This window comes from Molossus molossus, unplaced genomic scaffold, assembly GCF_014108415.1.
Source record: "Molossus molossus isolate mMolMol1 unplaced genomic scaffold, mMolMol1.p scaffold_m16_p_17, whole genome shotgun sequence".
In the NCBI taxonomy this organism is placed as follows: Eukaryota; Metazoa; Chordata; class Mammalia; order Chiroptera; family Molossidae; genus Molossus; species Molossus molossus.
The window spans coordinates 68113113-68127403 of NW_023425352.1; the positions used below are offsets into that span (position 1 = coordinate 68113113).

The 14291-nt window shown below is 63.6% G+C and overlaps 1 protein-coding gene across 2 annotated transcripts in view; it reads left to right on the forward strand.

Moving 5' to 3' along the window:
• The window catches only part of OGDHL (oxoglutarate dehydrogenase L), a 31024-nt gene extending 17083 nt beyond the window's left edge, over positions 1-13941 (forward strand). For both annotated transcript variants that reach the window (XM_036265106.1, XM_036265107.1), the window contains 16 exons: positions 1087-1177; positions 3295-3474; positions 3571-3699; positions 4425-4604; positions 4778-4930; positions 5439-5541; positions 5935-6063; positions 6974-7124; positions 8069-8196; positions 9092-9270; positions 10696-10767; positions 10844-10969; positions 11062-11134; positions 12388-12551; positions 12673-12827; positions 13266-13941. In XM_036265106.1, the coding sequence (XP_036120999.1) occupies positions 1087-1177; positions 3295-3474; positions 3571-3699; positions 4425-4604; positions 4778-4930; positions 5439-5541; positions 5935-6063; positions 6974-7124; positions 8069-8196; positions 9092-9270; positions 10696-10767; positions 10844-10969; positions 11062-11134; positions 12388-12551; positions 12673-12827; positions 13266-13389 (2137 nt within the window). In that variant the 3' untranslated portion in view covers positions 13390-13941. The remainder of the gene's footprint in view (positions 1-1086; positions 1178-3294; positions 3475-3570; positions 3700-4424; positions 4605-4777; positions 4931-5438; positions 5542-5934; positions 6064-6973; positions 7125-8068; positions 8197-9091; positions 9271-10695; positions 10768-10843; positions 10970-11061; positions 11135-12387; positions 12552-12672; positions 12828-13265) is intronic.
• Positions 13942-14291: the final 350 nt, after the last annotated feature.

Sequence of the window (14291 nt, forward strand, 5' to 3'; positions counted from 1 at the left end):
AAGCCCCATGTTTCCTGTGCCCATTCCAGTTTCCATGGTTGGGCCAGCCCCAGACCGCATCAGCAGGAGGGGTGTTCAGCACCCAGATGTAGTGTGGAGGGGCCCATCCTTGGGCTGGCTGCCAATAGCCGGGAATTTGCCCACTACAGGCTCCATGTGCTGAGGGACGTGCCCAGTGCCTGGGCAGAGGGTCAGGCAGAGCAGGCCCCACGGTCTGAGGTGGCATGGGCCCATGTGCCTTCAGGGGGCCTGTGGCAGAGGAGGGCACTGATGGTCAGATCAGCTCTGGGACTGTGGTGTGCTGGGCAGACTCGGCCTGGGGGGGCTCTGGGAGCCGGGCGGTGTTCTGGTCCAGCCACCGGAGTTGCTGAGGGCCCTTTGAGGTTTTGCCTGTGGCCCCACAGCTCCCATGACCCCACAGGACAGCAGAGAGGCCCCCTGCATGAGGGCGGCCTGTCCCGTCACACGGCCTTGTGAGGCTGGAAGTCGAACCAGGGTGTGTGAGCCTGGGGCTGGCATCTGTTGGTGGGCTTTGGGGACCGAGTTCTGAGTTCTGGGCTGTGCCTCCGTTGGCTGGTGCCCTGAATAAACTGCCCCCTGATGGGAAGGTCAGGCTGGACTGGAGGATCCCTGATCCCTGGCTGCTTTCCTGACTGCCCACCCTCAGACCTCAGCCCCTCTGCGCAGCCCCTCTGCTAACTCCTGGTCGTAGGGTCAGTCCAGTTCCTTCTTCCCTGTCCTGCCCCAGTGTGCTGCTGGGCTAGGATGGGGGTCGTGTGGCAGCCACTGTGATGCATTAGCAAAGTAGGGTAAAGGCACTGGGTTGGGTCAGCTTTTGGGTGAGGAGGTGGGTACTCTGCCCTGTGGCTGGTGGCTCCCTGCTCCTGAGGCAGAGATGCACAGGGGTGTCTGGGGAACCGGCTGCCGGGACCACTCACAGGCCTGTAGGCTGACAGGATGAGGGGCTTGGCCCCACTTGGCCCCACTGGGGAGGGGTTCTCAGTCTGATAGGCCCCGGGTGGCAGGGCGCCCGTGCTGCTGGGAGCTGGCCTCCGTGCCAGGTGAGAGCCCGCCCCCTCGCTCCAGGGGCAGGCTGAACGTGCTGGCGAACGTCATCCGCAAGGACCTGGAGCAGATCTTCTGCCAGTTTGACCCCAAGCTGGAGGCCGCGGATGAGGTGGGTACCAAGCCCAGGTCTCAGCCCCGGGAGAGCTGGGTGTTTGGGCGGTGGACGGGGAGGAACTGGGCTCGGACAGACCTTGACGTGGACGGACGTGCAGACGAGTGGGAGAATACGTGCCGTGGTCTCCTACAGTGGCAGGAGCCCCTGCGTGGTCTGGGCCAGCCTCCCTGTTTCGGGCTGGGGCTATGGGCCCAGAGGTCCAGGGAAGTCCTGAAGGTGTTCGCCTTGGCTTGGGCTGTCCCTCTGCCCAGAGTTCTGTCCACCAGCCCAGAAGGGCCCCAGTCATTGTTTGCCCAGGACAGCCTTGGGGGATCAGCACACTTTCCTGTGCCCACTGATGAGCAGAGGGGAACATTTTTCTGCTCACACTCCCTGACATACACGTCACGCATGCCTCACACCACGCATGCTGGGCCCCAGTCCCGATGGCCCTCCTCTTTCCGTGCCTCCAGCGCTGCCCTCCCTCCTTTCGGTGGCTCCCGGCCCTCCCGGCGGTGAGCCTGTCACTCCCTCCTCTGGGCCCTTTGCCCTCAGACCACCTCTGCTCTAGCCTTCTCCAGCCTGTGTGTGTGTGCGCACACGTGTGTGCGTGTTTGTGTGTGTGTGTACCAAGGCTGGTCGGGTGCGTGAGGGCAGGGACCCATCCCCGAAGCCCTAGCACCCAGCACCCAGCACGGAGCACGGGTGCTTGGCTTGTTTTAATGAATCACAGGAAATGACTGCTCTGCGGTCCCGGCACGCTGGGCCAGAGCAGGACAGGAGGCCCCAGGGCTGGCCCAGCCCGGAATCTCCCTCTGCCCCATCCGCTTGGCTCGGGCGCCTTCCTCCGGCTCAGTGAGCTCTTCGGTGCCGTGGGCGTAACAGCACCTGCCCGGGCGGCCGAGGAAGCGGAGATGATGTGCGTAGCCCCTAGACAAAGGACACTTGCAGAATGTATTCACTAGTTTTTCATTTAACTAAAAAATAGGAGCGCTGTTAAAAACAAGCAAACATACAATGAGCGTGTTTCCCTGGTGAGCCCCTTCCTGCTCCCAGGCCCTCTGGCCTGTTGGTTAAGTTGTGCTCTTCCAGAACTGTCCATGCAGGTCCAAGCACACCTGTTTGTCCTGGAGCCTTTGTGAAAGGCGGGGGCAGCTCGTGCAAGCCTCGCTCACTCACTTAACGTGTCGTTACTAGTTGTCACTTTCGTAGCCCAGGAGCGCCCTGAGCTCTGGTGTCAGCGTGGCTGGCTCCGCCCCTGCTGGTGGCCTGAGGCTGTGGAATGGGTGTCTGCACAGGTGTGTGGGTGCAGTGTCGGGGGCGTGAGGTGCTGTGGCTGGAGCTGAGGGTTTGCAGACATTAGCGAGGCCACCCACGACAGCGTGATTGGTACAGAAATGATTGCATTTTAATAGATTTCCTTGCACTGAATTTGATTATCTTCTCATGTTTTTATATTTCTTTCTCTGTAAATTCTTTTCCATGGCTTTTGGACATCTTTCGATGGGGTTTTGGGCTATATCTCCCTGATGTCTAGGAGGTGCTTTACATACTGAGGGAATTCGCCCTTTGCCTGCATTTGTCTTAGGGATGTTTTTTCAGCTTGAGTTTTTTCCTCCTAATGTTGTCCACGGATTTGCTTCCCACATGACATGTTTATTAGATCTTAGCTGTCTCGTCTTTTATAGCTTCTGAGGCTTGTCCATTGTTTAGAAAGGCTTCCCCTGCTCCAAGATCATAGAACATCCCATTTTCCTCTGATACGTGGCTTCATCGCGTGGCGGAAGGAGTTAGGAGGGCCCAGCTCTGGTGTTTGCCCAGAGGTCCCACACCTTGGAGCCGTCCTCCATGCCTCCGCTGCCACAGCCGCTGGCCTCACCCCGTCCCACCCTCGTCCTCGACGACCAGAGGGCGGTGTGAAGTGCAGAGGGCTCCGATGAGGCGGCGGCTGGCCTGGCCGCTCAGCCTTTCTCAGGCCCACCTGGAGTGCTGGGAGGGGGCCGTGGGTCAGGGGCAGCACAAGCCTTTGCAGGAGCAGAGTCCTGGATGGTTTCAGCCACACTCTGGCTTGCACTTGTCTGCCCGTCTGTGTCCCTGTCTGAGGTGTTCATCTCCATCCACCCCAACCCCAGGGCTCCGGAGATGTCAAGTATCACCTGGGCATGTACCATGAGCGGATCAACCGGGTCACGAACAGAAACATCACTCTGTCACTGGTGGCCAACCCCTCCCACCTGGAGGCTGTGGACCCCGTGGTGCAGGGGAAGACCAAGGCCGAGCAGTTCTACCGTGGGGACAGCCAGGGCAAGAAGGTGAGCGCACCGGGCCCTGGTCTCCGCAGTGCCCGGGTGAGGGCGGAGGACACAGGCGGGTCTGGGGCTCCGGTTGGCTCACGCTCCGCTCTGTAGGTCATGTCCATTCTGGTCCACGGGGATGCTGCCTTCGCTGGCCAGGGTGTGGTCTATGAGACCTTCCACCTGAGCGACCTGCCCTCGTACACCACCAACGGCACCGTGCACGTTGTCGTCAACAACCAGGTGAGCGTCTGGCCGCATGCCAGGCCATGTCAGCGCCGCCCATTGCTAAGCCCGGCAGCACTGAGAGACGAGGGAGAACGTTCTGGTTCTGATCCCCCTGCTTTGCCACGTCCCGGCGTGTGACCTCGGGCAAGTGCCTGTTCTTCCCAGCCTCGTTCCCGGGGCATAAGAGATCTGTCCTTCCCTCCGTCCGTGGAGAAGGTTGTAAGGACAGGAGCGCAGAGGTGCCAGCGCGGGGCCGACACGGACGGGCTGCCTTCAGCTCCACGTGCGCAGTGGTCAGAACGGCTCTCGGGCCTTTGCTCCGGGCGCCCCCTGCAGCTCCCCGGAGCCCAGCGCCCGGGAGCTGCCTTACTTCACTGAGTCATCTGGTCTTCACCGCCCGGCCTGGGAGGTCGCAGCTCAGTGAGACCTTCTAACAGATGAGGAAACTGAAGCTGTGAGAACTTCAGTGCCTCGCCCGAGATCATCCAGGTGGTGACCTGTGCGCTGGGGCTCACCCAGGCCTGCGCTCTCACCACCTCGCAAAATGACTGCAGAGACAGCGGCCATCCCCGTGGGACCTGCTGCTCTGTTTGACTGGGGGCCGCTCACCAGTTACCCCTTCATGTCCCACATGCCTCCTGGGCACACCTGACAGGCCTCCAGCCAAGCCCTCCCAGCCTCCTCGACCCACAGGGCCAGCTCTAAGTAACAGGCACTGCCGGTTTCTCCTGCTTCTGCAGATTGGCTTCACCACGGACCCCCGAATGGCCCGCTCCTCACCGTACCCCACTGATGTGGCCCGTGTGGTCAACGCGCCCATCTTCCACGTGAACGCAGATGACCCGGAGGCCGTGATCTATGTGTGCAGTGTGGCGGCCGAGTGGAGGAACACCTTCAACAAAGATGTGGTTGTGGACCTGGTGGGTGTGGACTGCGGTTTGGTGCTCCCAAGAGCAAAGGCTTCTGGGTGGCACAGTCAGAGAGGTGGAGTGGGGGCTTTCAGGGGCTTTGAAGCGTGTGTGCCCAGTTGTGCAGTGACCACACCTGTGTTGCCCGGGGACGGACTGAGCCCCTGTCCCTGCTGCCCCTACAGGTCTGTTACCGCCGGCGCGGCCATAACGAGATGGACGAGCCCATGTTCACGCAGCCGCTCATGTACAAGCAGATCCACAAGCAGGTGCCCGTGCTGAAGAAGTACGCGGACAAGCTCATCGCCGAGGGCACCGTCACCTTGCAGGAGTTCGAGGTGTGTGGGCCGGTGGGCGGGCCTGGTGAGCAGCTGGGATCACTCCGTGGAGCCCGGAGCCGGGCAGTTGCTGATGTTGCCAGCCCAGTGACGGGAACTGGTGACTGAAGGAGTAGCCAGCATGGCCCTGCCCCCAGCAGCCAGGACAGAACCGGCCTGGTGGGAGGCAGCGAACGCTGCAGTGGGGAGCACAGCCTCAGGCGGGAGTCCGGGGGGCTTCCTGCTGGAGGTGGCCCAGAGATGGGATTGTCCCCTTGGGCGTCTGTGGACATGTTGGTCCCGCCGCCTCGAAGGGGCTCTGAGAGCAAGGGCGACATCTTTGCCGAGCTCCCCGCCGTCCCTTGCTGAGCGGGAGCCCCTGACCCTGCGACTGGTCTCTGGCCGCGGGTCCCTGCAGGCCAGCACACAGTTCTAGGGCGCGGTGGGGGGCCAGTCACCGGGCAGGTCGACCCAGCTTCTGGCTGCTCAGAGCATGGCCGCCTCCACCCACACCCCCCTGCGCTTTCAGGAAGAAATCGCCAAGTACGACCGGATCTGTGAGGAGGCGTACGGCAGGTCCAAGGACAAAAAGATCCTGCATATAAAGCACTGGCTGGACTCCCCCTGGCCTGGTGAGCGCGGGCCGAGAGGGCTCTCCTGCCGTGGGCTCGGGCCCTGGGCCCCGGGCCGTGCGGGGCTGATTCGCCCTGAGCCCCTGTGACCAGCTGGTCTCTGGGGAGAAAGGGCAGAGCCAGGGCTGGTGGACGCCGAGGCGGAGAGTGGGCAGCCGCTCAGGACCTCCTGGGGCAGAGCGGCTGAGACACTGGGCGGAGTGGCTCTCGCAAGGGCCCTGGGAGGCGTGAAGTGGGTGTAGGCGCTGCGGCTGTGGCTGTCGGATGTGGCCGTCCTGAGACGGGCTCAGTCTCCAAGCGCCTGCTGGGGTCCGGGAAGAGGGGGCTGTGAAGCAGGCTGACGGGGGATCTGAGGCCCCACCACCATGCGAAGTCCACACACTCTCTCCTCAGGCTTCTTCAACGTGGACGGGGAGCCCAAGAGCATGACCTGCCCAACTACGGGCATTCCCGAGGACATGCTGACCCACATCGGCAATGTGGCAAGCTCTGTGCCCCTGGAGGACTTTAAAATCCACACGGGTGAGGTCGCTGTGCAGGCTCCCAGACCCGACATCCTGCCCCAGCGGCGGTGGCACCAGGTCCGGGAAGCCTGGCCTGCGTCCCACTTTGTCGCTGGTCGGCTGAGCGCCTGGTGCCTCGTTTACACCCTGTGCGGTGCCCTTGATAGGAGCTCCCATCAGTGGGCTGATGTGGACGCCACCGTCCCAGCTGGGCTCTGGAGACCAGATGGACTGCGTCCCGGGGTCAGGCCGGGGAGCAGGGAAGCAGGCTCCCGTGGACGGAGTGGTGGGCCTGCCATGTGAGGGCAGGATGCTGGGCTTGCCGGCAGCGGGATGGATGACAGGTGACCCAGTGGCTCCGGGTGAGCCTGGGCTCGTGGGTGTCGCTGGCTCTTGGCCGCAGCCTCTGCTGGAGCAGCTGAAAGTCCCCACGGCGGTAGTCGCAGTGCAGGGGCCAGGTGTCCTGAGTGCCTGCTCCGTACGCACGGCAGGTCTGTGCAGATGTGGGGCCGAGGGGTGCACGGCCCGGCCCGGGTGCCTGGGCCCCAGTGCAGGCACCGCTGCAGCCGTGTGATAGTGAGCAAAGGACTCCTCCTCCTGAGTCTGTCTCCTCGTGTGGGGAGTTGGGACAGTCTGCCCCGTGGGGTGGTCAGGAGTGTACCCCACTCTGCACGCAGGGTGTGCACAGTGCCGGCGCTTGCCCACTGGCCCTGCCCCTTCCCACAGGGACGGAGGCCAGTGGGCGCTGTGGGCTCAGGCCAGCCCGTTGGACCGGCGGGGTGGCGGTGCTGGAGGAGGGTGCCGGCCAGGGCCCTGCTCAGGCAGAAGTGTATACTGTACATCCACACCTGGCCCTGGTCCCTCGAGCTCGGCTGCCGTGGGCAGGGGCCAAGCCCCGGGTCCCACAGGCTGACCCTTCCCTCCCTTAGGCCTCTCTCGAATCTTGCGGGGCCGAGAGGACATGACCAGGCGGCGGACGGTAGACTGGGCACTGGCGGAGTACATGGCCTTCGGCTCCCTGCTCCAGGAGGGCGTGCACGTGCGGCTCAGCGGGCAGGATGTGGAAAGGGGCACGTTCAGGTGAGGGCAGGCTCGCCCGGCAGCCTCGTGCACGTCGCCTGGTCCGCGGGGAGCCTGCCGGGAGCTGGGGCGTCAGCTGCGCCGGCGTCGCCCGCTCATTCGAGGGTCTGGAGCTGGTCGTCTCCATGGACCTTTCTGCGGGGCCCAGGGGGCCATTGTTTGGCCGGGGTGATCACTGCTAACTCCATCAGCACCTCCCAGCCCCAGCCCTGGGGCCAGGCCATCAGGGGGGCCCTGGGCCACTCTGACCCCCAGGGGACAAGCCTCGGGTCCCTGGGTCCGCACGGTGGGGACGCTGCCAGGCCCGCCCCCATGTGCTTGTTCCCACCGAGCCTTCATCCCAGGTGGTGGTCCCCGTCACATCCTCTCCTTGGCGTCCTGGGTGGTTTCGATCCCAGTTTGGACGCTGCCATGTCACCGAGTCATGGAGTCAAGGTGCCATGGCGTCCAGATCCGACAGGCCGTCCTTCTTGGGTGCCAGTTGCTGGTCACTCTGGCCTGTTCCCATGAGGGGCACTGGGGTGGCCCCATTGCACCCTGAGTTGCATGGCGGTCCCCACTGGGTGTGGGTTCAGCCAGGCGGCGCCCCTCATTGTGTAGTTTGGGCCTCCTGTGAACCTGGCAGCGCAGGCGAGGAGGTGAGGGTAGCAGGGTGGGCAGGGAGGCAGTGGCCCAGCGGTGTGGCCGCTCAGGGTCGCAGGCTCCACCCAGCACTTGAGGGGTGGACAGGGCAGGGCTCGTGGGCCCTCCTAAGGTGGAAGCTGAGACTCGGGTCTGTGCGGTGTGTGTGCTGCTGGGAGGAGGGCTGCCTGGAGGAGGGAGCAGATCCTCTGGCTTTCCCGGGCCTGGTCACCGCCCTGCGGGGCGGCTGGCTTTCTGGCAGTGATGAGGGTGAGCGGAGCCGGGCCGCCTGCCCCATCCCTCCCTGGTCTGTTTCTCTCCAGCCACCGGCACCACGTTCTCCACGACCAGGAAGTTGACCGGAGGACTTGTGTCCCCATGAATCACCTGTGGCCGGACCAGGCCCCGTACACCGTGTGCAACAGCTCCCTCTCGGAGTATGGCGTCCTGGGTGGGTTGCCTGCGGCCTCGGCGGGCCCGGGGTGCTGGAGAGCAAAGGGGGCTCACATCCTGGGGTGTCCTGTCTTTGTCGTGGTGACATGGACTGGGCCTGTGGCTGAGAGGCTCAGAGGCCCCTGCGGTGGCCTGGGGCCTGGCACAGGCCTAAGGGATGATGTTTGGCTGTTCCTGCCTGAGGCCCTGGGACTTGAAGTCCTGTCCCATCTGGCCCCTCAGAGAGGCCAGTTGAGGGCCCTGCTTGCATGGGGGGGGTCCTTTGGATACCAGAGCCCTGTTCCTGGGCACCAGCCCCAGTGGGGCCCGAAACCCCAGAGAGTCCACTGTGGACATGGCCACCACCCGGCCCTGAGCTTGGCCCTGAGCCTGGCCCGACTCTCGCCCTCCCCGCCCTACACTGCTTCCAGCTGCCCTTCTCGAGGTCCCCTCTCCAGGCCGGGGCCCCCCAGAGCATACCCTGCATTCCTGTCCCTCGGCTTGATCTAGGCCGGGCTGCATCCCCCCTCACTGCCTCCTCCTAGAGGCAGGGTCCCCCAGAAACCTGTTCTGCCCTGGCCCTCAGCAGCCCTGCCCCTCAACAGCCCTGCACATATTTTGGGGGCTACTCTTGGTAGATGGCCCCTGCTTCCTTCCCAGGGCGTCTCTGGACGTGGCTCCTGGCCTGGATCAGGCTGAAGCTAGCCACACGTGCAGTGAGGGCTGAGGGTGGCCTCTCCAGCATTAGTTCCCAGGAAGGGAGATCCTTGGTCCCAGGGGCCCCAGGGAGCCCCCAGGCTCCCCCGCCTGCTGGAGGGCTGGGTGGGGCACGCAGCGGGCGTGAGGAAGGGCTGGGCTTGACGAGCCCCTGGCAGTGTGACAGGTGGGCAGGCTGTCTCGGGTCCTCTGTGCAGGCTTCGAGCTGGGCTATGCCATGGCCAGCCCCAACGCCCTGGTGCTCTGGGAGGCGCAGTTTGGCGACTTCCACAACACGGCCCAGTGCATCATCGACCAGTTCATCAGCACCGGCCAGGCCAAGTGGGTGCGACACAACGGCATCGTGCTGCTGCTGCCCCACGGCATGGAGGGCATGGTGAGGGGCCGGGCGGGAGAGGTGGGTGGCCCCTCGGCTTGTGCAGGCCTGGGCGCTATCCTGCTGCAGTGTCTGCATCTGCACCCCTAAAGCACATGGGTCTGCTTGGGGGCTGCAGCGGTCTGTGTTGCCGCTGCTGAGGATGACGTAGGCACTGCTGGTCACTGGCAACAGCTGTGTGCCGGCGCTACTTCAACCGCCTCCAGGCGTTAACTCAGCCAGTGGGTTGGATCTGAACCGGATCTGTGCAGAGATATGCAGGCCAGCGGGGGCGGGGCGGGCCAGAGCAGAGACCCCCCCCCCCACCGGCTCACACAGCCAGACCAGGTGGCAGATGGGCTGGCTGTCCCTGCCCTGCTGCAGCACTGAGCCGGGTGGTCAGCTGGGCAACCAGGCCGGTCTTTCCCTGCCCTGGGTGGCTGGGCTGCAGTGGACGTCCCTGAGGGCTGTTCGGCTTGGGCCGGTCACCAGTGAGGAGCTGGTCACCTCTGTCATCGCCACATGGCTGCAGAGCCAGAGCTTGCTGTGCCGAGCACTCGATGTGCCCTGTGAGCTGCAGAGTCCTCAGGACAGGCCTGGGCGCCATCCCGCTGCTGTGTCACACCTGAAGGGAGGGCGTGGTCTGCCAGGGTCACCAGCTGGGGGGTCGGGGTGGCCTGGCTGGTGCCCGTGGCACTGTACCCGTGGAGAATCCCACTCAGGGGCAGACGGTGGCCATGGGGCAGGCCACCCCGCTGCCCAGGGAGGAGTTTGCAGGTCACCGTGGGGCTGTCCGCACTCGTGAAGTAGAGCACCCACTGGGCAAGGGCGGGAGGAAGAGCCGACTCTGGGTTCGAACCTGCCCCTTCTGGCTGATAGATCGTGGGGTGGTTTCTCCATCTCTTTGCCCCTCACCTTCATCTGTAAAGTAAGGAAACCAGTGCCAATGTCATGGGGCTGCTTTTCAGGGAGTATGTGTGGGGTCGTGGAGCGGGGCCTCAACACAGCAGCACTCACTGGGCAGCAGCCTCTGCGGGTCAGAACATTCTGGAGAAAGTGCCTCTGCCTGGCCTCTTCCTCCCACCCTCCCACCCCACGCGTTCATGGTGCTGGCTCTGGTTCACCCCCGGCCCTTCCCCCACCCTCCCGGCCCTTCCCCCACCCTCCCGGCCCTTCCCCCACCCTCCCGGCCCTTCCCCCACCCTCCGGCCCTTCCCCCACCCTCCCGGCCCTTCCCCCACCCTCCCGGCCCTTCCCCCACCCTCCCGGCCCTTCCCCCACCCTCCCGGCCCTTCCCCGTGGTCCTGGCTCCAGAGTGAGGGCATGTTCTCTGAGAAGCCATCCACACTCTTTCCCGAGAACGGGGTCCCTGCAAGGCCAGGAGTCTGTCCTGTGTGATGTCCCCCTCCCCTCGGGCCAACCTGCACCTTCTGGCCTTTGCTGTAGGGGCCGGAGCACTCCTCAGCGAGGCCTGAGAGGTTCCTGCAGATGAGCAATGATGACTCAGATGCCTACCCCGTGAGTGCCGCCCACCCTGCCCTGGGACAGGGCCTGGGCACCACGGGCCACCTCCCAGCTCACCCTGTCCTCCCAGGCGTTCTCCGAGGACTTTGAGGTGAGGCAGCTGTACGACTGCAACTGGATCGTGGTCAACTGCTCCACGCCAGCCAGCTACTTCCACGTGCTGCGCCGGCAGGTCCTGCTGCCCTTCCGCAAGCCCGTGAGTCGCCTGCCCTGGGGTCACCGTTGCAGTGAGGAGCCAGTGGGGGCTGGTCTGGGGCAGTGGCAGCAGGGCACATGCTTCCCTTCCAGCTGATCATCTTCACACCCAAGTCCCTGCTGAGGCACCCGGAGGCCAAGTCCAGCTTCGACGAGATGGTGTCTGGTATGTACCGGGCATGCTGGGAGCAGCTGATGTGAGGCTGGGGCCGGGGCCGGGCCTCTGCTCCCGGGACTTCGCCCTCACCTCTGTCTGTGGCTCTGTGGGCCCCGCCCGTGGCTGCGTTGGGAGGTTGGCCAGGTGGCCAGCTGCACTGGGCCAGGCAAGGCCACTTGGCGGAACACCAGGGCCCGAGGAGTGCGCTGGCCCCAGGGCGGGCCGGCTGTGCCCGGGAGCTCAGAGGCGGTCTGCCTCGTTTGTGGGAGGCTGGATCTTATTCATTCGTACTTTCTTCCCCACTCATGAGCATCACTGCCCTTGGGGACAGCGTCCCCTCCAGGAGCTCTCAGCCTCGTTCACCTGGAGTCGGGGTCCATCAGATCAAGCCCCTGAAGGGGCAGGTGTGGAACTGAGCTGTGAGCCCGTAGAGAATCGGGGTGAGGTGTGGGGCCCCGAGGCCTGGCAGAGTAGAGTGCCCTAGGAAAGGGTCTGGCCAGGAAGGGTCTCAGCAGCGAGGACAGGTGTGTTCCGACCTGTGTGTGTTTGGGTGTCCCTCTGGTGGGGGCAGGTTGCCGAGCCACCAGGTCAGAGCTCTGGCCTTGGGGCTGGGCTGCCCGAGCTGGACACCCATGCTGGCTTCTCTCCCGCGGGGCCTGGCAGCCTGTGCCCGCCTGCTCACCGTCCTCACCTGGGCTGCGGGGACACCACAGTAACTTTCTCAGGTTTTCCCAGCGTGCTTGGCCCGGCGCCTGGCACACAGTGTGCACTCAGGAAGGGAAGACGGTCAGGACTGAGGAGATGGGGCTTGGTCGGCCGAGGGAGGGAGGACCGTGCAGCGGTCTCCGGAGACAGCTGCTCCACGTTGAGCTTGGTGCTTGGATAGCTAGCGTGCAGGTGATGGGTGGGCTTGGATGGGCAGCTCTGGTTCAGGTACGAGCTCATCATGTAGGGACGTGACATCACCTCAGCCCCCGCCAGGGCCTTTTCCCATCATACCCCCCATCACCTTGAATGTTAACGCTCCCAGGACTCTGCCCTTGGCTCCGCCCGTCTCCACTTCTTTCCCTGTGACATCTCAAGTTGCATCTGTCCTCTTCTCCATTGTTTGGCTCAGGAGGTACCCAGTGCAGCCACAGATCTCAGCCTGGGGCTAGGCTCAGGGGCGGGGAGAGCCTGCGGGTGCGGGGGTGCGGGCCTGGTTCCCTAGCTGCTCCAGCCCCCTGGGAGCCGGTGCCTCTACCTGCCCTGTCGTCTCCCAGGGACCAGCTTCCAGCGCGTGATTCCTGAGGATGGGGCCCCGGCTCGGGCCCCGGAGCGGGTGCGGAGGCTCATCTTCTGCACGGGAAAGGTGTACTACGACCTGGTGAAGGAGCGGAGTAGCCAGGGCCTGGAGGAGCAAGTGGCCATTACACGCCTGGAGCAGGTACGCCTGCTCAGAGCGAGGGAGGTCAGCTGGCCAGCCGCCTGGCTCTGGCAGTGTACCGGGCCTGTCAGATCTGGGGCCCTCTCCCCGGGCTATGCTGCCCCTTCTCCTGTCTCCCCAGATCTCTCCATTCCCCTTCGACCTGATCAAGCAAGAGGCGGAGAAGTACCCGGGTGCAGAGCTGGTTTGGTGCCAGGAGGAGCACAAGAACATGGGCTACTATGACTACATCAATCCACGCTTCATGACCATCCTGCGCCGGGCACGGCCCATATGGTACAGGCTGGGTGCTGGTGATGCCAGCCACCTGCCCTTTGCCTCTGCAGGGCCTGGGGCCTGGGGCCCGGGGCCCGTCCTGGCTTAGCCTTTCCCGTTTGTTGTGTCACCCAAAACTGGTCACTGCCCTTGTCTGGGCCACACTGAAACCATAGTACCTACTGGCTCTGTGACTGCCGGTGACAGGTCAGCTTCCCCATCAGGGTCCCCATCAGTACCACCTGATGGAGGAAAACCTTCGCTTTGGTTCTGCAGCCAGAACTGAACTAGAGGACGACCTGCAGGTCAGTTCCTTTGTGTCGGGAGCCCCAGACTCTTCAGCTCCGCAGCAGGACAGTGATAGGCTCAGCCGCCCTGGGGCAGTGGCAGGCCAGGCCGGCCCTCCCCCATCTCCACTCATCTCCCCTCCCTCATCCCCTCTCATCTCCCCTCCCCTAGGTATGTTGGCCGTGACCCAGCGGCTGCTCCAGCCACAGGAAACAGGAACACTCACCTGGTGTCTCTGAAGAAGTTTCTGGATACTGCCTTCAATCTCCGGGCCTTTGAGGGCAAGACCTTTTAGAGCTGGGCAGGGCCTGCCTGGGTCTCCGTGGGGTTGGCTGGGGCTGCAGAGGGCTGGTGAGGGACGGGGCAGTCCTGCACGGGGTCTGTCAGAGGCCCCAGGAGAGCACACGCTCAGCAGTGACAGGCTGCGGGCAGGCTCCGCTGGCTTTGGTCTGATGCCACCTTGGGCTCCGTGTTCATTTCAGAATCGGTTAGGACCGAGAGCCAGAGGGGGTGATAAAGGGGATGTGGTTCTGGCGCGTTTCCCCAGCGGTCCTGGTCTTGCCGGGATTCTTGTGTGGCTGTTTCCTTCTGTGTCTGTGGACAGCCCCCAGGAGCCCGTGTCTTCGGTCTCTCCCCTCCTGGTAGATCTGGCTGCCAGTCACGCTGTCCTTGTTCATCTGTATCTTTTGTGCTCTTAGAAATAGAGGTTTCAGCAATAGCAGCCAGATGAAGCAGAACTGTGCCAGATGATTTACACTGTTTTATGGGGTGCGTCCTATTGAGTGTGAAATACGGCCCAGCCCATGTGCACCGAACTAGAAAACCAAATGGCAGAAATAAAAAATGCTTAAGAGAGAGTTTCTGTTTTCATTTCCTGTTATAAAACGGGGGGAAAGTCAGATGGTTTAGAGAGGGTATGAAATGGGAAGAAGAGAAAACTGAACATGCAGGGGATAAAGTGTCTCTGCCTCCGCTGGTCAAGTTTTCCTCTGAGCACGCGGCGGTGTTTGCAAAGCTGGTGTCTCCGCGGGTCAGCCTTTCATTGCTTTGGCTCCTCTGAGATGCTGGGGAGGCTGGCACAGCGGGGATGTTTTGCTTTCTGCAAATCATTTCTTCGTTTATCCCCTTCTCAGAGCTTCCTCCGTCAGTGGTGGGGCCCGGGTGCGAGGCAGGCGTCCTGCAGGCTGGGACCCGGGT